The 22,968-nt window shown below is 39.9% G+C and overlaps 1 protein-coding gene across 1 annotated transcript in view; it reads left to right on the top strand.

Annotated features, from left to right (window-relative positions):
- The window catches only part of TSHR (thyroid stimulating hormone receptor), a 113,489-nt gene that overhangs the window by 59,609 nt on the left and 30,912 nt on the right, over positions 1 to 22,968 (top strand). The window contains exons 2-6 of the mRNA XM_019646220.1: positions 4,337 to 4,411; positions 11,326 to 11,400; positions 13,825 to 13,899; positions 15,329 to 15,406; positions 19,187 to 19,255. Of these exons, the coding sequence (XP_019501765.1) occupies positions 4,337 to 4,411; positions 11,326 to 11,400; positions 13,825 to 13,899; positions 15,329 to 15,406; positions 19,187 to 19,255 (372 nt within the window). The remainder of the gene's footprint in view (positions 1 to 4,336; positions 4,412 to 11,325; positions 11,401 to 13,824; positions 13,900 to 15,328; positions 15,407 to 19,186; positions 19,256 to 22,968) is intronic.

Raw genomic sequence — 22,968 nt, forward strand, 5'->3', positions numbered from 1 at the left:
ATCACCATATATTTCCACTTTTCATCACTAGTACAAATGTTTACATTGTGCCATAAATGTAGCCAATGATTTCAGAGTTCTCTCACTTAAAAAAAAAAAGAAAAAGAATTAAAAATAATTTTAAACCATAGAAAAATAAATAGTTACACATTCAAGAGTGAGGAGAAAAAGGACTTTTGTGCTGAGTTGACAGAGTATGTCTGTACATAAAATACACAAGGTCTTTACTTCATTTAATTAATTCTGACAAGAAACACAGATAATTCAGGAATAACAAATGACAATACAACCAGGAGCACCCTGTATAGCTTCTGGCTAAATTAATTCATGTCATGACTATATTGAGTGTCTACTGTGTCATTTCAGGGGCATTTGACATTTTGGGTTGTCACAACTAGAGGTGGGGGAGCTACTGGCATCTAACGGGTAGAGACGAAGGATCTGCTAGACATTGTACAACGACCAGATATCCCCTCACAACGAAGAATTATCTATCCGAAATGTCAGCAGTGCAGAGGCTGAGAAACCATTGTAACTGGACATCTCTGCAGTGTTTCATTTTCCTGACCAGCCTTTCTTTTTTCATATTTTTGCCTCCTTTAGTTTCCTTGATATGCTTTCTCGTTCCTTTACTTATTGTCTTGCCATGGCTACTGTTCCTCACTTTCCTTTCCTGGCTTCCTATTTCATTTCACTTCATTTCATTTCATTCAATTCCTTTAAAACTGGTTCTTTCTTTATTTTGTCATAATCCTCTATACCCTCCTCTTTCTTGAGTGAACACCCCCAATCCTTTAGCTTCACTATTACCTAATAAAACTAATTCCCTGGAGAATATTTCTAGCTCTGACCTGTTCTTACAGCTCAGGCCTGCATTACAAGCTTCCTTCCAAATATTATCAACTTGGTGCTCCACAAGCACCATACACAGCATATCCAAAATAAACTCATCTTCCCCCGAAACTGTTCCTTCTCCTTTTAACAGCTAAAAGGAGTAAGCTAAAAACCTCAAATTGCCCTTTAGCTCTTCTTTTTCCCTCGCCTCCTTTATAAGATTACCTATTTGGTGTTTCAACTTGGCTATATTCATTCATTCAACAAATATTTATTGAGCCCTACTTTGTGCCTGGCATTTTGCTAGATGTGTCACATACAACAGTTGACAATACTCATGAAGCCTCCAATTTCCAGCCTAAGAAAGTAATAAGTGCTGTGAGGGGTCAGTTAACAGGTGCTGTGGGAAACTTATATGAGAGGTGTATTACTAGATTAGGGGCTGGGGGTGGAGGGGAAGGTGGTCAGGGAAGGCTTCCTGGAGGAAATGGCATGTATTTTGCAATCTGTGTTATCTGGCTAAATAAATAAATAAAGGTGGAAAGAGACTTCCAAGCAGAAGAGAAAAGCCTGGGCTGTCTGTGAAATTAAAATAATTTTGTTGAGAATGGAAGAGGGCTGTAAAGAAAAATGAAACTGGAGGTAAGCAAGTGCAGGGCCTGTGAATTATTTGAAGGAGTTTGAACCAAAATCATAATAAAGAAACATACATTACTTTAGAAGGGAATAAGGGATAAGGTAAAAAGACAAAAAGCAGAGCAAGGAGGACTGTGAGTGCTGGGTATTTAGGGGTTCTCAGGGGAGATATTTGGGTGGAGACAGACTCAAGAGTCATGAACAGGTAGATGTAACTGGGACCAGGGAAAGGAGTTAGTGGACAGGACGCTAAAAAGAAAAAGTGAAGAAAGAACAATTTTAAGAGCATGAGGTCCTTAAGGAGGCAGGGGAGGATGCGATCCAAGCAGAGGGGCTGAACTTCTAAAGGTCACCTTTCACACTGCAGCAAAAAAGTAATAGTAAGAGATGGGGCAGGTGCAAGTCAGTTAATAGGCTTATTGGAAGGGACTTCAAGAAATTTTCAACTCAAGGTTTTAATGTTTTCTACAAATTATTGAAAGGTTATCTACTCATATTGAGGGTGACTGGCAGGGTTAGAAATTTGAGAAGATTTGAAATGAATGTGATGGACAATTAAAGAGGGAGGATTGACAGATATACAGGCCTATTGGAAGATCCTGTTGAAGGTTCCTCTTGGGAGGTTGTGCTAGATTCTCAAGCCTGGGTTAACGGTCCCCTGAATCCCATCAGAGCACTTATCACCTTACATGTTTATCCCATTTACTTCTCTGTGTCTCCCACTGCTTGAGACCCTTGAAGCTAGGGAATGTGTCTGTTTGGTCAATTCCCATTTACTGACATACAGTAAATGTTCCATAGATATTTGTTAAATGAAAGGACAGACACATACATGAATAATAGTTAAAGAGGTGTTATATCTAGGGGACAAGAGAGAGATCACCAGGGTGACCCTAGGTAGGTTTGCCTGGGACAGTACAAATTCCCACCTATTATTCTGGCATAATTATTAATAGCACTCTGTGTTAACTCACAAAAATATCCTATTTGGTATGATAAGTGATATGGTCACCCCAGTGATTACATAAGACTTAAATGGTCAGGAGAAATTTGAGGAAAAAGTAGAATCTGATTTTTCCTGGTTATAAAAATGGGATAAGCAAGCAAGGAATCAGTCCTTTCGTCCCGATGAATAAATGGTTCCTATGTGTTGGCTCCACAACCAAGCTATAAAAGCCTTCTAAGGAGGTATCATTCAGTTGGCTGGAACTTCAGTTATTATGACATGGGCTGCATGACTATATCCCACTTAAACCTTGAGGAAGCTTCACACTTCTAAACTAAGAAATTCAGGAGAAAATTGGGAGCCATGGATATGATGCAAAGTTACATAAACAAGTTTGCAGCTTTTAAAATTCATCTTGTCTTTCAGATGGCTCAGCTTCATCCATTATACTTCCCCACAATCGCTACACAATAAATTAATTCTTTCCAGTGTCTTCGATTGTCTCCCCTATGTTAGAGATATGATATTTGTATCAAAATAATTCATGTAATGTTATCCCCAAGTGGCAATAGCTTGGGAGGCCTGATAAATCAAAGGATAATTGTTTAGAAAATAGATCATTCAAAACACAAAGCACAGGACCTTTAGAATACTAACAATGACCATGGTAAAAACTCAAATAGAACAGTAAGAGTTTCTCTTTAAAAAATTGTGTTAATTAAATTATTCAATTTCATTAGTATAGGCAGATTGAATTCAAAGTATAGGCCAGTGGTTCTCAGCCCTTCCTGCACATTCAAATCATCTGAGAAGCTTTGTAAAAATAAAGCGTTTTCCCATCCCTCGTAAACACTGACTTAATTATCCTGGACCGAGTCTTGGACATCTCCATGTTTTAAAAGCCTCCCAGGTAGTTCAATTGTATGGCCAGAGTTGAGAATCTCTGCTATGGCTACAGGTGGACACTATCTGTTAATCATTAATTTTCACAAATATCATAGAAAAACCTCACAACAAAAAGAATTTGGTTACATTAATCATTCTCATTACATGATGGAATTTGAGGAGACTATTTGAAACATATGATCCTTATGTATTCTTGTGGTTAGTTATAGTTAGAAGTTTCTCCTTTCTCCTTTTTAGTACTTAAAATTTTTGAGTTATCTTTTGCTTACAAAGTTCAAAACAAACCTTGAATTTTCAGCCTCATTAAAATCAAGAAGAAAAGTCTTTAGATAACATGTAGTCACCACCCTATGGAATGTTCCACTAGGGCATTATAGATTTCTCCTCATCTTTAAAACTACATCTCTAATCCCATACTATTACCTCCTCCATTAAAAATGCCTCTTATTCATTCTTGAGTTCTTTTCTAACATCTTTCATTTTCTGTTTTGAGTAAATTCACTTATTCATTCATTTAGTCATTCATTCACTTCACACATACTTATTGGGAGTCTACTACACGCCAAGCACTGTGAAAGGGACTCAAGATTTAAATGGCCAACAGAAAAAGACACAGTTGTCCATTTCAGAGAATTTTCAGGTTAATGAGACAATGTCAATTAAATATCATCCAAGTGGCACTATGATAATTAGTGAAAGAAGAAGTTCACGGTGCTATGAGGATATACTATGAGAAATTTGAACTAATCAGGAAATTTGGGGAAAGCTTCTGAAGGAAGTATCAGTTAAATGAAACTGGAAGAATGAATAGGATTTAATGTATTGGGAAACTTTCAGGTATCACAGGATCTGAAAAAAGTATTAACTCATTTTAACATAATTGGGGAGCAGCCATGAGATCTGTGTATGTGAAGGGAACCCCCTGACAAAGAAGTTACATCAAAATTAATAGTATGTTTGGAGTTTATAATGCCACTAACTCTCTACTTTGTCTTATATTTTTGTGACGTTCAGCTACTTATCTGTCGATGCAACTCTGCAGCGGCTGGAATCACATTCCTTCTACAATTTGACTAAAGTGACTCACATGTAAGTACAATGAAGAGTGCAGCATAGACCCAAGCCACCACCACTACTGATGGATAATTTTGGGGTTCTGGAAGGCAATAACAGTCCAACTATGGGAAGACCATATGGATGGGCCTTAGATTACATGGAGGTGAAGAAGGCTCCAGCTGAGCCTAACCTTCTAATGGTCCCCAGACATAGAAGCACAACCATCTCAGACCTTCCATATTGATCCAGACACCAGCTAAATACCAGCCAGTGATCCCAGTGGATACCACCTGGATTCACCCAGTTTAGCACTGCCTCAAATCCTAATCCACAAAATTGGGAACTATCATAAAATGTTGTTGTTTTAGCCATTTATTTTGTGGTAAATTGATAGCCAGAAGAGGTGGCAATTATATGTCTGTTAATGATGGGTAAAAGACTTTGAGGATTTGTAAGAGAAAACTACAAGAATGGCAGGTTTCCCTATAAATTATTGAGGGTCCTAAGTGGATACAAATCAGTTCTCCTGGGTTTTAAACTTCAGCTGGGATACTGTTTGGACCCAAAAGTGTGCACCTGATAAAGATTTACACCTGTAAAATGACAAAACACTGACCACTTCCATCTTCTATTTCACTTTCTCTGTAAAGAAGCCAATAACATAGAGATGGTTTGTGTTGTTACTTTTATTAATAATAGCTACCAGGGCCAGCTGAGAGTTGGTTAAGAGTGTGAGCTCTGAGCAACAGGGTCACCAGTTTCATTCTCACATGGGCCAGTGAGCTGCACCCGAGCTTAGCTGCCACTGAGCTGCCAACAGGTGGCAGGATGGCTCAGCTGGTGAGAACACAGGCTCCTAACAACAAGGTTGCTGGTTCAACTCCCGCATGGGATGGTGGACTGTGCCCGCCCCCTGCAACTAAGATTGAACATGGCACCTTGAACTGAGCTGCAGTGAGCTGCCGATGGGTGGCCAGATGGCGACTGGACTTGGAGCTGAGCTAGCTGCACCCTCCACAACTAAGATTGAAGGACAACAATTTGGCTGTTCCCCTTCCCCAATTTCCCAACACTGTTCCCCTTCCTCAATTCCCCAATAAAATCTTTAAAATAATAATAATAATAATAATAATAGCTACCAATTACTGAATGCCTTTTAAGGGCAAGCACTCTGCTAAAAGTGCTTCACATACTCTGTCCTACTTAATCTCACTAAGCCTCAGTTTCCACTGTGTAAATGAAGATGATAATACACACATGACAGGGCGCTAGCCCAAGTTTACTCAACTAAGAAATTATAGTCAGAATTTGAAACCAAGCATGTCTGCTTCCAAAACCAATGCCAAACCATAATATCGCTTTAATTAAAAGCAGAAATAATTAAAGAAAATGCTGACCTCACAGGGATGTTTTTACTTTTATGTAGATTTTTGTTTTTTAAATCACGAGTAAATAAAATTTTTGAAACTTGGTAAGAAAATGTGTGATTTTGGGCAGGTAATGTGATAAGACTTAATTTCACCGATTCACTAAATTGAATCCAGTGGATTTACAGGAGGTTTCAAGAGTATCTATCTTAGTCCTGGTCATTGCATTACAATCATAGAAATAGCAATGTCTTCTGGGCAATTTGGAAAATCATCTTTATAATGTCCTTTTTCCAGTGGAAAATCTGCTGATAAACTTACATTTTTCTCAATCTGCTTCAAAAGTCTGAACATTTATAAACTCTACATGACTTAGCTTCTACTATTTTTAATTCCTCAGTAAATTAAAAGAGGAATCAAAATCATGACTATCACCTCTCTGTTACAGATTATTTTTCCCCAGTTACATAATGGAATGTTAGTAGTGAAATACTTCATTGATAATTATCAAAGTAGAATAATTAAGATTCCTTTTATTGAAAAGCCTTGATAATGTAGGAAATAATGTATTCTGTGAATTTAAAGGTTTTTACTGAAATGTGAGTGACTAGCCTAATTAAGTAGGTCTTTAAGAAACTAATTCTAAAAAAATGTGTATTTCATAATAAAAAATAATTTAATAAAAAAAAGTAGGTCTTTAAAAGCTAAGGATCTAATATATTCCAAGAACTTTGACAGACATCATACTTTTTGACCCAGTAATTCTACTTCTATAAATTTTCCCTACTAAAATAAACAGAGGAGTGAGAAAAAACTTACATAAAAAAGCCATTTGTCTCAGAGTTAACTTATAATAGCAAAAATTTGGAAATTACTCAAATGCTTAGCTAGGAGAATGGCTAACAGGAAATACTGAGCAACCGTTAGAAATCTGTTGTCATAGACTATTTAATCCCAGAGGAGATACTTTTGACATAATGATATTAAAAAAAACAAAAACAAAACAAAAAACCAAGGTATACCTACTTACAGAGAGAAAAAAAAACACATGATATTCTTTGGATCATGGAATGATGGGAGATTTCACATTTTTGATGTGAATGTGTTTAAAAAATTTTTATGCTGTATACATGTTATCTTTATAGTCAGTTGAAATAAACTTTTTAAAAGTTAAAGTTTCCTTCAATAGGCATTCATCTTGAAATTAACACTTGCTGTTAAAATACATGGGTGATTTATTATGTGATGAAAGCCTATCATAAAATGTTACTTTAAAATTAATTTACCTAATTCTCAATCACAGTTTTCACTTTAGTGCTGTACAGCATTTAAAGTATTTAAAATAATGCAGTTATGGCTTTGCCAGTATATCCACATCCTGTTGATAAAGTCGTTAAATAGTTTCTACTTCCCTGTATTTCCCAGAGGGCAGGGTAAAGTTGCACGTAATGGACGTCCAACAGCTATTCGTTTAATTTTAATGAATCTCTCCCCCTTGACTCACCAGAGCGAGCAGACCTAGTGAAAGTCAGAGTGGCCTGCCTCCCATTTTTCTGAACTACTGGCACTTAAAAGTGGACTAGAAAAAAACTGAAAATCAAAATGAAAGTAGAGTTAGTTAAAAAGAAGCTGGGGCTTGGCTGAGAGCTAGGTTTTTGGCTCATGTTCTCATTAGCTTCTCATTCATTCTAAACAATGTAATCTTACACATTATTGCATTTGTTTCTTAAAAGTCCAACTATGGGGCAGCTTCTGTTCTCTTCAGATGCCTCACTTTAACTTGGTCTCCTTGCCCTGCGCACGCATGTCTGAGGTTTTCTCCTCTCCCTTGGCCCCATCTAACTTTGCAGGTGAAAAGCCAACTCGGCTCCTTGACCGTCTTCAGTTTGTTTCCCCGCCTGTCACTTTTCACTTGTGGGCTGGGCATGTTCAGGGTGTGGGACAATATCTCTAAGGCCGAGAGGATCACAGTCAAATGCCATGATCTAATTTATGTCTGTGGAATAATTGAGGTGGGGAAGGGGACAGAGGACAATGGAAGAAAATCAGTAGTTGGAAAGTCCCTTAATTAGAAGGGTTTTAAGCCTTCCTTCCCCTCTTTTTGCCCCTCTCTTCCCGACCTGAGAACTCCCTTTTCTCACCTTGCTGATTTCCCATATTCTTTGGGTGTAGCCTGGGCTAAAGTGTCTGCCACTGGGTGGATGGTCAGGTCATCAGGGCAGCCCTTCCCCATGCAGTCACTCGGGCCAGAGGCACTGCCATCTTCAGCTTTGGTTCATACCCTGGAGGCATCTCCATTCCAACTCACTGTACTACAATTGCATACAGATTTTCTTTCCCTCAGCGTCCCAGCTCCCTGGCAATATAATTAGCCCTCCTGCATGCTTGGGCCATAATTGCTTAACCCAGGATTGTGTGATGCAAAATTCACCCTCTTAGGCATGCTTGGAACTCATTCAAATTTGGACTCTTCTTTCACCCTTCCCTTCCCTTCTTCTCAGAGGTGCTGTGGTACTTAACCTCTAGTCCTCCTTGCTTTCTACCTTTGAAAAGGTTCTAGCAGCTGCATTCACTTCTGACATTGTCTCCGTTTAGCTCAACTACTGGCAGTCCATGCCCCCCTCCCTTCCCTTCCTTCAGTAGAGGTTTTATTTTTCTAGCTTTATTGAGCTGTAATTAACATATAACACTGTAAGTTTAAGGTGTACAGTGCATTGATTTCGTACATTTATATACTGCGAAATGATTACCACCATAGCATTAGGTAACACCTCCATCCCCCTGTACCATTTCTTTTTTCTGAGAACATTTAAGATCTCCCTTAGCAACTTCCAAATATATAATACAGTATTATTAGCTATAGTCACCATGCTGCACATTAGGTCCCTAGAATTCCTTACTCTTATAACTGGAAGTTTGTACCCTTGGATCAGTATCTCTCCATTCCCCATCTCCCAGGCCCTGGTAACCACCACTCTACTCTCTATTTCTCTGAGTTCAGCTTTTTGTAGGTTCCCTATACAAGTGATATCACACAGAGCTTATCTTTCTCTCAGCATAGATTTTTTTTTTTAAAGTCACCAGCAAGCAAAGTCACTTGTCGAGCTGTCTTCTTACCTCAGAAAGCAGCTTCCTTTTCCTGGAGTTTTCTCGTGGTATCTTCTTGGTCATCTTTCCTTTAACGCTTACGTTTCCCCCCAGAAATCCATCTCTGGCGTCCCCCATCTCTCCTTGCAGCCTCTCCCACCTCTTCCTTCTCTTACAGTATCCACCCGCAGTGCCTCGTCTCCCTTTTATTCACCACCTCTAAAGCTCATTCAGATGGGCTGCACTTCATTTCATTATGTTAATTTTCTTGGGCCACTCACTGAAATCTGCTTGTTCAATGATAGTCTCTTAGGGAACAATTTTCCAGACTGCAAACCACACGTCATTTTCCAAACTCTCCAAATAGTTTACATTTGACTGTCTCTGACAGGAGTTTGAACACTCCTCCCCAAATGGAAAGCTCTGGCAAGGAGTTTACTCCTCACCACGCAGAGAGAAAGCACCACCTTTACTGCCTCATCGTCTCTGGGAAGGGCAGGGTGGGGTAGTTATGAGATTGTGCAGTAAGGTGGCCAACCGTCCTAGTTTGCCCGGGACAGAGGGCATTCCAGGGATACAGGACTTTTAGTTTCAAACCAGGACAAAATTTTAAACCTTGTTTAAAATGGGTCTTTCCATGCAGGGTCCTGGTTGGATAAAGATCATGATATGATAGTTTAGAATTAGTGGAAACAGCAAGGCAAAGATTTTGAGGTGTGGGGTTCTAAAAACCTTGGCATATAAACTGTGGTTGATGCTTTCTGTTGAAGCATTGAGAGGTCTTTCAAGAAGTTCCCATAATGAACAATAAAGTTACCTGCCTGGGCAAAAGTTATGTTAATGAAGGCAATGGGCCAGTAAGGTTATATTAATATAGAGTTTAGACAGTAAGCTGAGGTGGGGGAAAGGGTAGATGGCTTCTGTTCTCAGAGTTAATTCCATCCTCTCTTTTCCAAAGTCAGTTTCATACTCAACATCCTTAGTCAAATACCAAACCTAGTGTTTTGTTGTTGTTTTGATTTTACATTTTGTAGGAATATAGCAGCCCCTCCAACCCAAGTCCCTGATGTCTGCTCTAGCTTTCATTCCACTTAGGAGAAAAACAATAACAAAACTATCATTTTATAGAGTCTTCACATTGTGCTAGGTTACAGGTCAAACTCCTTATAGGTATTATAGGTATGAATCCTCACAAGATTCCTACGAAATAGGTGTCTCAAAGAGGTCAAGGGACTTGCCCAAGGTCACATAGCCAGAATTGGCAGAGCCTAGATTTGATCTCAGGTCCATCTGACTACAAGGCAATGAAAAGGAGCAAACTACTGATACCTGCTATGTGTGAATGATCCTCACAGACATTATGCTAAAGGCAAGAAGCCAGACATACACAGACTACATACATATTTATGATTCCATTTATATGAAATGTCCAGATGAGGGAAATGTCTAGATCAGACAGAAAGTAGATTAGTGGTTCCTAGGCATGGCAGAGGGGGTGGGAACTCACGCAGGTGGGTATATGGTTACTTTTGTCATTGATAGAAATACTCTAAAACTGGACTGTGATGATGTTTGCACAGTTCTGTAAATTTACCAGTAATCATCTAATTGTATACCTGCAATGCATGGATTTTATACAAATTCCCCTTCAATAAAATTATTAAAATTAAAATTCCAAAGGCCAGATCCTAAGTCTTCTAATTGTTACTGTCAACAACTAAATGTAGGTTCCCCTAGGAATCAAGAGTAGTGTGCCATCCCAGAGAGGAAAGGCTACAGGTCTTACTGGGTTCCTCTGTCTTCTTCCTATTAGCAGGGGAGATGCCTGGAAACCCTTTTAACCAATCTACATATGTTGAATATATTTAATTTTACCAATGAGAGCCTATTTCTAACAGTCACTAATTTCACCAGTGCTAACTGTGTATCTTGATTAGCATGTATATAAACATATCTACGTAAGTTACAGATATACATGATATCACATCACACATGCTGAACTGTCTTAAATTACTGACATAGAAAAATAAACCCAGGTCAACTGCTGAGACTCACCACATCCATTCCGCTGAAGGAGCAGCTGACGGAGACCGTCACTGTCCTATTGCCTCGCTGCCATCCATCAAATCCACTCAACCTCCCATTCCAGGGCCAGGATCCTCACTATTGTGAAAAATAAAGATTCCTGTCCTCCGCAAACCATTTGAGAGGCTTTCCTTTCCTATTTATTAAGGCCCTGAGATGGCAATTAGGAGAAAGGTTGTCCAGAAGTTCGAATGGACTGAAACGAAGTCAGTGACGTGAGAGGGCTGAACTATTGCATCCCTGTGAGGAGCCAGGAGACTTGGTTGCTAATGGGACAGTCTTTGGGGTGCCACAGAAATATGTATTCTTCTCATGGACATTTGTTAAACCTGATTTCTGTTGTTTTATCTTTGATAAAAAGCAGAAATAGATGTATTATGGTGAGTGTGCTCCTTGTGACTTTTCCAGAGACATTCGGAATGCCAAGAGCTTAGCTTACATAGACCCTGGTGCCCTGAAAGAGCTGCCTCTTCTGAAGTTCCTGTAAGTATTAACTGCTCGCCAATCCTTTTTTTTTTTTTCTAGAGAATTATAATGCTGTTGCCTGCCAGGAATCTCCCTGGGATGATGTGGGCCAGGATCATTTTAGTGGTGTAAGACCCAGAGCAAATCATACCCTGTGACTTACTCCCCACCCTTTCCCACGCCAGGTGAAATGATCCACATTTTAAAAAACCTTCTCAAAAGTCAGCACATAGTGCTGGGACCAGAGACCTGCTCCCAGAGACATGAGAGAGAAAATGCCATCATGTATATGTAGTCTTTAAATGGAGTATAACAGAATAAAACAAATCACTCTGACAGCCCACAGGTCAATTTTATTAGAAAATGGGTATCACAACAATATGAGAGTGACTGTTACACACACACCAAAAAAAAGCTACAAAAGGGAAAAATCCAATCTCTTGGAGGTTGAGGGGACAAAGAGGGAAGGAACAGCACTTACTGCTTTGCTTTGGTGACATCTTAACCATAACCTCCATGCGACCAGGGACCACAACAATTTTGTTCTCTATGGCAACTTTATTGACTAGCACAGAGTGGGTGCTCCACAGAAATGTGTTTAGTGGATGTGTATGTATAGCCTCAGGTCCTCTAGGCATCAGCTGGAAGAACCCTTCCCTTCTTTCCTTCTTTCCTACTCACATGCATCGTAAGAGGTTAGAACACAAAAACATTATGAGGGGGAAAAAAAATCAACCTTAACCCCAATACCGAAGAATGATCACTTTTGACATAGTTCATTTCCACCTGGAGATGTTAAATAAAAGTATATATGCATATATATTTCATGAAATAAGTCTTTAATGTGGAATAGAAGTTATCCAGGGAAAGAAGTGGTTTGGGGTGGAAGAAAAATACAAGTGGATGGAAGAGTGTGGCAAAGACATAAAGGTGTGGAACCACATGGCTTATTTGGGAAACTAAGAATAGTTCAGCATTGAAGAGGTAGGAGTGAGAGATGCAGGGAGAACAGCAGAGGATACTGATGGGTTATGTGGCTGAAGGGGTACATGGGGAGTAATAAAAACTTATGGGACAAGGCCATCACTCCTGCATGGACTTTGCATTTCAGTCAATCAATAACTCTTTAATATAATGATCCCCTACTATGTGCAAGGCTCTGTGGGGAACACATAGGATAATAAAACATTGTCCTTGCCTTCAAGTAGCTTACAATGTAATTGGGGAAGATACTATATATGAAATTGAAAAGTTCCTCTTGTACCGCAGAATAATCATAAGTGACAAATGACAGGTGCACATTACTTGGGGGTACAGGTAACTAGAGGAGAAGTCAAAAATGAGATGAACTTGTTTGAGGTTTTGAAGGATAGAGAGGTCCTGGTCAAAGTCCCTACTCTGGCATTTTCAGCCCTTTCCTATATGGTTCCCACTTAAGTCTTGGGCCTCCCCACACCCCCCGCCCCCACGACCACCCCATTCTTCCATATAAACAGCTATAGCAATTGAACTACTTTTTTTTTTTTTTTACTGTTCTTCAAATATGCCTTATGGGATCTCATCTCTCTCCTTTGTTATCTGCAATGTCCCATTTGCTTTTTTGAGATCTCTGGCTCCCACTTCCGCTTCAAGGCCCATGCCTTCCCTGCTGCAGGGAGTGAGGTCAGAATTTGCCTTAGACGGTACACCCGTGGAACGAGAGTTTTTTCTACTGGCAGACTGTCTCTAAGGCTTTACTGGTGGTGTCTAGGTCTCACACCAGGCCATGCCAAACCTCTCAAAATTTTTTTTAAAAATCTCTCCTTCCACTACCTGCATTCTAGTAGCTGCAACAAATGTTAAAACAACTAAATCTGGCAGGTATCAGGAGCCTGAGAGGTCTTTTTATTCAGGCTGTTCTGTGCACATCTTTTAATCTTGACATTTTGCCACAAACTCTGGACAGTGAAGACATTTTGACTGGTGTCCTTCCTTGCCTGGACATGTTTTTTAGATGGTACTGCTGCCATGTACTCCATGGGAAAACAATTCTTGGCAAAATAATGAACACAGTATAATGTAGAGTTAGAAAGCGGAAGCTTGGCTGGGAGTTGGGTAATTATTGTCTTCCTGCCTCATCCTCTCCTTATTTTAGAGCAAGAGAGAGAGAGAAAGGAACTTGAATTTCTAGGAATCCTACTTGGTTCAAACAATCCCCAGAATCTTCTGAAGAGAAAAGATGTTTTGACACTGGTGGGCTGGATTTGATACTTGCACCTGAAGGGAACGCCATCCCATCCAAGTGTTAGAATATGCCCATGGTCACTCAGATACTTAGTGGGGGAGTTAGGATTTGACTCCAGTCTGAACACATGCTTTCAGCTATTACATTAGTCTAATTGCTGTGTGCTAATTTTCTTACCAAATTCCTGTTCTTTTTTTCCTTCTTTTTCATTACTTTAGCGGCATTGTCAACACTGGCCTTAGAGTATTCCCTGACCTGACCAAAGTTTATTCCACTTATGTATTCTTTATACTGTAAGTATGCACACAGGCAATGTTTGGCAATGTTTTAGTTGTCAGTTACAAGGAAGAGGGTGCAGCCATGAGGGCTGGCTGAAGCCAAGTGAAGCAATTATTTCAAGAAGGGAACAATGACCAGCTGTGACAAATGCACTGATGGGTGAAAGAAGGCAAGGACTGAGAAATGGCCATTGGGTTTATCAACGTGGGGCATTGGTGTTGCTGCAAGGACAGTTCCAGTGGAGCGCTGTTGGTGGAGAAGTCTGGTTAGCATGTGCTAAAGAGAGAATCAGAGTGGGAGAATCAGAGAGAGTGGTCATAACAAACTCTTTTGAGAGGTTTTACTGTTTAAAGGGAGCAGAAAATGTCTCCATAATTAGAGGATAATGGGTCAGGAGAAAAGGTTTTTTGTGTTTTTTATTTAATGGGAGAAATTATGGCATGTTTGTTTCCTAATAGGAATGATTAAATAGAAGGAAAATTTGATGATAATGATACTTTATTTTTCCCATAGTTTTTAATTGCTTTTCAAACACTTTCTCATGCATTATCAAGTTTGCTCCTCTCAACCACCCAATAAGGCATAAAAGGAAGTCATAATTTTTCCAATCTACAAACGAGGAAACTGAGGAATAGAAAACCTAAGTGTTGCTTGTCTGAGCAGAGTCCCAAGGAGCCGTCACTAGTGGTGCTCAAACTACTTCCTGTGACTTCTGATTGGTGGCCATGTGCTCTGTCCCAAAACCCATGACACAGTCAAATGTATTACCTAGTTGTACAGAAGTGAAAAGACACATGCAGAGAGAGTTACAAGTTGCTTTTGCACTACAGAGTCAGCAAAACGTGGAGTGATAGGACCCACTCTTGGGATTTTGCTAGGAAAAAGATTGACCATGCTTCTTCGCTGCAGAAGATCGCAGTTTAAAATATAGGTAGTCTTCCAGCAACTAGATTGGCACAGAAATGTTCTCCAGGGACATCTGCCTGGAAGTGTTTTGCAAGTGGAGTGCACTTTAGAAATACTCATGAAATGAAACCCTTTGATCCTGTTCTACCAACCATTTTTAGAGGTTCCATATAACACACACACACACACACAAAACCTCTAGTTGCTGTGGACAAAGTATTTGTCACAGATTCACAAGAAGTCTCTGAGACCTACCTGCTCTCCTTGCTGATAAAGATTAAATCAGGGACCTCAGCCCACACCCAAAGCTCTCTCACTTACTGTACATTTGGGGGTGATAAGACTATGTCCACCTAGGATAGTTCTCACCACCTCACTGGACCTCTGAGCCACCAGCTAAGAAAGGTTAATGAAACTTAAAAAGAAATAAGATTCAAATGAATTGTGTCAGGTTATTTATTTAAGTGCATATTTGCAGTAAGAGCCCAGCACCAGAATGCATTTTTTTCACTACAGGTTTTTCTTCCTCTCTTGCAGTGAAATCATAGACAACCTTTACATGACTTCAATCCCTGCAAATGCTTTTCAGGGACTGTGCAATGAAACCATGACACTGTGAGTATTGTTATAATTTTTCCATTTTACAAATGCTGACAACTGAATTTTTATTTGGGCCATTGATATATTTTCACAGGCCATACTCCATTATAGTATATGCTCTGTGGGCTACCAAGGGTTTTACATAATTAAATAAAAGTACCATAGCTTATGGTATGGTACTATATAGATGACAAAATGGTTTAGGTAACAAGACTAGTGTATTCCCTTATAGAAATGGTCAACATACTTTTTCTGCAAAGGGCAATTTAGGTTCTACAGACCACATGGCCTTTGTGGCAACTGCTCAACTCTGCCATTGTAGGGAAAACACGGCCATACACAATACATAAACTAATGAGTGTGGCTATATTCCAGTAAAGTTTTATTTACAAAAACAGGCAGTGGGCCAGATGTGGTCTGCAGGCCTTCTAGTATCTCCATTGTACAGAGGAAGAATCCAGCATTAAAGCAAATTGAACTGACTTTCCCAAGGTCGCTGAGTTAGAAAATGGTGTCACTAAGGGCTTTTCATACTCTCTGCACTCACACTTTAACTCTGTCATCACGAGCTATTGTTAAGCTCTTATAAAGGGATATTGAATAGAAAATATAGTGCTGCTCAACGTCACTTTTTCAGAGTTTGAATGGTTCCTGCTCTTTAGATGTTCAAAAGGGGATGTTTATCAGGGAAGTTCACAAAATATTCTAAAGAAGAAGATCTAATAGAAGCATTAAAGATAAGTTTACTCTCCAAGCTGGTAGAGAATTCCCCGTTCTCATAGAATTAGCCACAAAGTAGAGTTGGGACCACATTCCAAGGGTCTCTTCTCTCTAGTTTCAGTAGCACTGCCCAAGTTCAGGTGTGGTGGGGTTTTTTGCCTGTATTGTCACCCAGCTCCCTCTCTCTGGTCACATTGCAGTCCTGGAGTTCTTTATCATACCAACAAAAGTGATTCAAGCTTCCACTCAACTCTTCTAAGAGGCTGTCTTCAAGCCATTCTAAGTCTATCAATTCAGGCCCCATGACACTATTTCAACCTCTGTGACTCTATCCACAGTGAAGCATTTCAGTTCATCTTTCTCCTTGAAACATGGGAGAGCTCTGACAGCACAGCCGAGACCTAGGGTCTTAGCTGGCTCCGCCCCAAACATCCTCTGTAAAGGTTTTCATTGTGCCATTTACCGCTCATCACATGAAAATCCCATTCAATTTCTCTACAGAAATGTTACCTTCACCTTTTGGCATTTATTTTCCTAAGGACCCATTTCCCAAGCAGTCCTCTCAAGTGAAAACTGCTCATTATCCTATACTTAGCATGGGGCCCAGTAGGCATTTGATAAACATCTAAATGAGGGCCTCGTATTTCCTGAAATGTAGAGGTGGAAATGGCATGGGTTGTCCATTATCTTTTTAGATGACTATTTCTACATTCCTGCAAAAGTCCTTGCTTCTTTGAAGCTCATGCTTAAAAAATTATAAACATGAAAGGGTATGTGTCCAACAGCAGTTTTTACCCATGTTCCTGGTAGAATAGTTTTAATCAAAGTTTATATTTTTTTCTTTCTTTACTATTTTCCCTTTTTATGTGCAACTTGTCTAATAAGAGTTTTATTTAATCTCTGAAATGTAAGTCCAACAAAGAACATTTTTATTGTCTAGGACTCTCAACAAATTTTGGAAAAATAGAAATGCCCAATAGATAATTCTCACATCTTCATAAAAATACTCTAGTTCACACACACACACACACACACACACACACACACACACAAATAAATAATAACTACCATGCTCCCTCAGCCTCTGTCTAGCATCCCTGTGCACTGCAGTCTTCACCCAGGACACCTAAGTAGTGAAAATTAAACACATTGTGTAATTATTTTAAAAACAAACAAACAAAGATGACTGCCCAGTTCTCTGCAACTACACAAGATAAATCCAAGTTTTCAGGGCACTTCTTTAACATGGCCATTACATAAGTGTTCCTCACTGTGTTAAATAGATTGCTATTTCATTCTTTCAGCAGCCTTTTGATTAGGTAGTGTTATATTTTTACAGATAAAGAAAGTGAGGACAATAGAGGGTGAGAAATTTTCAGGGTCACCTACTAGGAAGTGACAGAGCCAGGTCTAATTCCAAATTTGGAGTCTCTTTTTATGCTTCTTACTGTGCTACTCAGTAGTGTTCAGAGTCCCCTACCATTGTCACCAGCTGTGCCTGATTGTGGTCATGCTGCCTTCTCTTATCTCATGCCAAAAGCTCCCAATACCTCCCATGCATCCCCTTGGGGACCAGAGTTCCCACAGCTGGGGCTCCTGCACAAATGGTGTGTGCTTTTGGTGAGTGAGAAGGATCACTTTGGTGGTCAGACATCCCAATTTGTGACAGCTCTGCATCAATGTGGTTTTGGCAAAACACCTCCATGTCTCAGTCATTTAACTAGGTAATAGAGGTGATAACTTCAGGCCAGCCTCTGGAATCACTGTATGAGTTAATTGGTTGCAGAAACATAGCAACAAATGAAAACTTGCACAAAGGGCATGGTCTATCTACTTTCTTTTTTTTTAAAAGATTTTTATTGGGGAATTGGGGGAGGGGAACAGCGCTGAGGAATTGGGGGAAGGGGAACAGACAAGTTGCTGTCTTTTTGTTCTTCAGTCTAGTTGTGGAGGACGTTGCTTCACTGGCTCAAGTTGGTACCATCATTGCGCTCTTCCCGGGTGAGGCAGATCAGTCGCCGGCTTGTGGACGGCTGCTCACTGCGGCTGCTCACTGCGGCTGCTCACTGCGGCTGCTGGCTACACACGGTAGCCCATGGCAACCCACTGCAGCAGGGGCTGCAGCCTATGCCGTCGCCGGCAACTCACGGCAGCCCAGCTCCAGGTTGAGCTGTTGTTCAGCATCTTAGCTCTGGAGGGCAGTGTCACTGGCCCTCATATGTGGGATCCGAACCGGGGCCCTCTGGCGTCCCAAGCCAGCTCTTAACCAACACGCCACTCGGCCGGTCCTGTACTTTCTTAAATTTACCTTCGAACTTCAATATCATTCAGCCCACAACATTAAGCCTTTAATCTATGATAAGCTCTGAAAATAAAATATGGATAAAATACAAATGTGAAATAGCATTTTAAATAGAAAAATATAAAACCTATGCATTTAGATCAGCGGTTCTCAACCTGTGAGTCGCAACCTCTTTGGGGGTCGAATGACCCTTTCACAGGGGTTGCCTAAGACCAGCGGAAAACAAAACGATATTTACATTACAATTCATAACAGTGGCAAAATTACAGTTATAGAGTAGCAACGAAAATAATTTTATGGTTGGGGGTCACCACAATGTGAGGAACTGTATTAAGGGGTCACGGCATTAGGAAGGTTGAGAACCGCTGATTTAGATGAATAATGTCTTTAAAAGTATTCAAAGTGTTCATCTAAAGAAGCTGCGGTTATTCCTCCATTATTGACATTGGGTTAACTATTTTTTTGAGTAAATGTGAGACACTTTTTGAGAAGTGCTTAAAGGTAGCAAATCTTTGTTCCTCATAGTAAATCTGCTCCTGAGAAACAGCTTAAAATTACTAGAAGCTAAGTCTGGAGAATGGAGACTCAAACTGGGAAATATTATTCTATGTCCCAAACAAAACATACTATAAAGTTTTCTTGTGGGGCTCATATGTGGGACCTGAGAACCTTCACGCACATTTCTGATACTAAATAAATGAAGCTCAACCTCAGAAGCGGACCAGCACCACCTCTTATAGGTCACTGATTTCTCCCCTCTCTGTTGATTGTAGGAAATTATACAACAATGGCTTTACATCAATCCAAGGACATGCTTTCAATGGGACAAAGCTGGATGCTGTGTAAGTCAAGGATAGCCATGGAAACGGCTGTCTTCCCCCATACTCCCACCCCCAAGAAGGACTGTTCAATGGGTCAGACTTCTTCTAGAGACGGTTTCTACCAGAGCATTTCTCAACCACAGAGTTAGTATGACCAAGACTTGGGGATTATGTTAAGGAACTTGGCAAGAGCCAGCATTAGTGGACACTTATATTGATTCCAATTCTAAATTCCAAAGCTCTTATCCTTGATAAAATCGAGAACAATGGTGTCACATTAAGTTATCTTGTAGGAGAGTGTGTGTGTCTATTATGTTCATGAAGTAAAGGAGTATCTGTAATTAAGTCCAAAGCTTTTCAGAAAGTAAAGTTTTTCTTTTAGTTCTTTTTTGACATGTTTTCAGGAAAGGTGTCAGTTTGTACTTGATTCACTCCAAAACAGCTGAAAAGCCACATCCAACTTTTGCCTTTCCCTCAAATAAATAATGCCTACAATAGAATGTTGGCAAAAGATAGACATTGACATGGGTTTCTGTCTTTGTTGTACTTTGCTATCAGGTCTTTGTGGTCCCCAGTATCTATGCCAGGGCATACTATGTGTCTAAGAGCATGTAGACTGGTTCCGCAGTACTGGTGTGTGTATCAACCTAATATCTAACAGATAAAAAATAGCTTCCATATAGCCTTCTTCCCACGGTATGGTAGACTAGTTAATTAGTAGGACTCTCCTACTACAAAACATCTAGATCATACATTTAAAGCACAACAACAAACATTTACTTTCATAGCTCCAAGAGAGGGAAATAAAATAAACTAACAAACCAGGAGCTGAAACCAAAGTGGTGAGGGCTCCCACAGGGCACAGTTCCCTAAGGGGTAGCTGCCAGCATCAGTACTGCCAGGAGACTAGGCTATAGTACAGTGAGAAGGCAGAGGACATGATACACAGCTGAGACTCCTGGATTAAGCTAGGGAACCTGAACAAGAGCTGGCATAGTGTCACACAAATAGCTCCTAACTCTTAGCAGAAATAAATGCAAATCCCAATGCGGGCTCCCAGGTTTTTTTTTAAAGATTAAGATCAATCAAATATGAGCTCAGAGTCAAAAATCACACATAGGAGAAGAAAAAACCATCATGGGTAAGAATCAGCTGAAGCAACAAACAACCGATTTTTGTGTTTGATTTGTTTCATAACACTTCATTGAACATTTCGTAACAATTATATATTTTCAATTCCAGAAGTTTTATTTGCTTTTTGACACTCTTGTTGCTTACTCATTTTTGTGATTCTTCTTTCTTTTTTTTTTTTTAATTGTTGATACAAAGATGAACAAGAACAGTAAGTTCCCTGCCCACACTGAACACACATTCTGGTGGGGTCAACTCGAGGGCAGCAATGCAAGAGTCAAAGTTCATGAAGGAGAAATGTACCCAAACCCAATTATGCATTTCAGATTAAAAATAACTGAACACTAAATATTGAATAGCACTGGCCTCCTTGCTTGGAGATATAAGTATGATTTTCACTAGATTTTTTAAATTATTAGCATTCGATTTTGATATTACATGAATCTAAGCAAACATCTTCCTCTTAGATTCAACTATTCCTAAAAATCCCTGACTCATAGGAAAATGATCCTCCTGGGTCAAATTTTCTATGAATGAGGTGAGGTATTGGGACGCCTTAAAATAATTATGACAATTTATAGATACCTAGGGTATAAAGATTTCAGAAGACTGTCATGCTGTACTAGACACTGAGAACAACAAGAGATTATCATTAGGGCAACAGAGAACCACATTAGCAAGGGCAGAGGTAGGAATAGTGAAGAAACATTCAACCAAAGCTGACAATAAGGTTCCTGAATTCAGTGGGTCCAGCTGACTCTTGCCTAAACCAAAACTGCCTAAAACAGAAACCATCCTTGGATATAGGTGAATTCATTTCTAAAACTTTTGTTTTTCCAAAAGCAAAGGATTTTAAAGCCCAAGATTAGGGTCTAGGCTTTAAATCGTTTCTTTATCCTGCCATATTTAGTCATTGGAAGGTATCACCCTCAATCATTCTCAGTTATCATTTTTTAAGGACAAAGATTTGGGGTATAAAATTCAGACTTTAAGGTCTACAGAGCAATGGTTCTCAATATTGGCTGCAAACCTGAATCACCTGAAGAGATTTGGACACACCTATGCCTACATTTTACCACCAGCCATTCTGGTTTGTTCAGTCTAGGTGTCGCCAGGGCTTTGGGGATTTAGAAATCTCCCTCAGTATGCCCTATGTAAAGCAAACCCCAAGAACTGCTGCTATAGGATCCTTATATCTGGCCCAGTAGTCACATTTTACACATGAAGCCCAAAATGAATATGTGTGGTTCGCGCGTGTGTGTGTGTGTGTGTGTGTGTGTGTGTGTGTGTGTGTGTGTGTGTTTTAACACAGCTCTTTAAATTTGATAGAGCTGTCTAGTGGTCAAGCCAAAACCAAAACTTGGATCGCCTGGTGTAAGACTCTTCCCTGTGTCCTGCTGGGATTCATCGTAGCTGACCTAGCAGCCACCCCCAAGGCCGGGACACCCAATCTCTCTGGCCCCTTGTTTCTTAGCCCAGGAGAATGTTTAGGCTTCTTAGCTCAGTCCACTAAAGGCATGAAATACAGAAGCTAAAATACCTTGCAGCTGGGAAGAGTGGGCTCATATGAGAGAAAAGAAGCCACTCTAGATTCAAGGCACAGTCGGTAAAAGCTTCAGAAAACAGTCACACTGAGCAGCAGTGTCATTAGCCAGTGAGAACCTGGCTTTACTAATGCAGCAAAGTCACCAACTCAATAAGCGTTCAGATCAGGGCTTTCAATTTTGATGAAAAGGTCGGCATGGCAAAATGTTACTGAATTCAAAGGATTGGGGATGAAGTGGGGCCATGTATATTGACCATTTTGCTTCAAAACATCTCATACCTATTATAATTGGACTCTTGGTCCTGTTTAAAGGACTCCACAAACACTTCAAGAGGCTTTCAAAATGAATCTTCTATAATTAGGAGACTCTGCTGGTACTAAGTGGATCTCAGCGTAAGTCTAGTTGCCTATTACTTTATGGCTTTGGACATAAAATCAGCTGCAGAATATCAAAGGAGTTTAGAGATATTTTCTATTAAAAAGAGAAAAACTAACAAGGAAACAAAAATTTCTGTCCCAGATATGAGAAGAGATGGGGTGGGAAGGGAAAGTTCCTTAAACTTTCTTTCCATGGTAAATGAATGTGTGTTCCTTTTAAAAAGCTATTCATGACCTTAAAAGTTAGAATATCCAGGTGGACTTCTCTGGTCCTTTAATAGAACAATCTGAATTACTAGTATTCGAGAGGGGTTATAGCATGCAGAATTTCCCAAGGAGCTCTTGTACCAGGAACATCTCTCTGGACTGGTATTTCACAGGACACCTTTGGGGAAATGCTACTCAAGAGGATTCTTTTGATATACCACCCTGTGAGGCAGGTAAATTTAACAAGGTTTACTCTAGAGGTAACCTGTGTAGAATCTAAGACCTCATAAGAGTTTTAGATCATCTGGTGGTCTTCAGAAATGAAACCTATGAAGAGATTATATAGGGAGACTCGTTCAACATTCCCACCAGCTTTCTCCTCAGACTGTATCACGGGCTCTGTGAGAGCTTGGCTGATGGCAGAGACTTATTCTATTGGAGACAATGGATTTTAATTCACTGGTTTCTTGAA

This window comes from Hipposideros armiger, unplaced genomic scaffold (genome assembly GCF_001890085.2).
Source record: "Hipposideros armiger isolate ML-2016 unplaced genomic scaffold, ASM189008v1 scaffold_99, whole genome shotgun sequence".
NCBI lineage: Eukaryota > Metazoa > Chordata > Mammalia > Chiroptera > Hipposideridae > Hipposideros > Hipposideros armiger.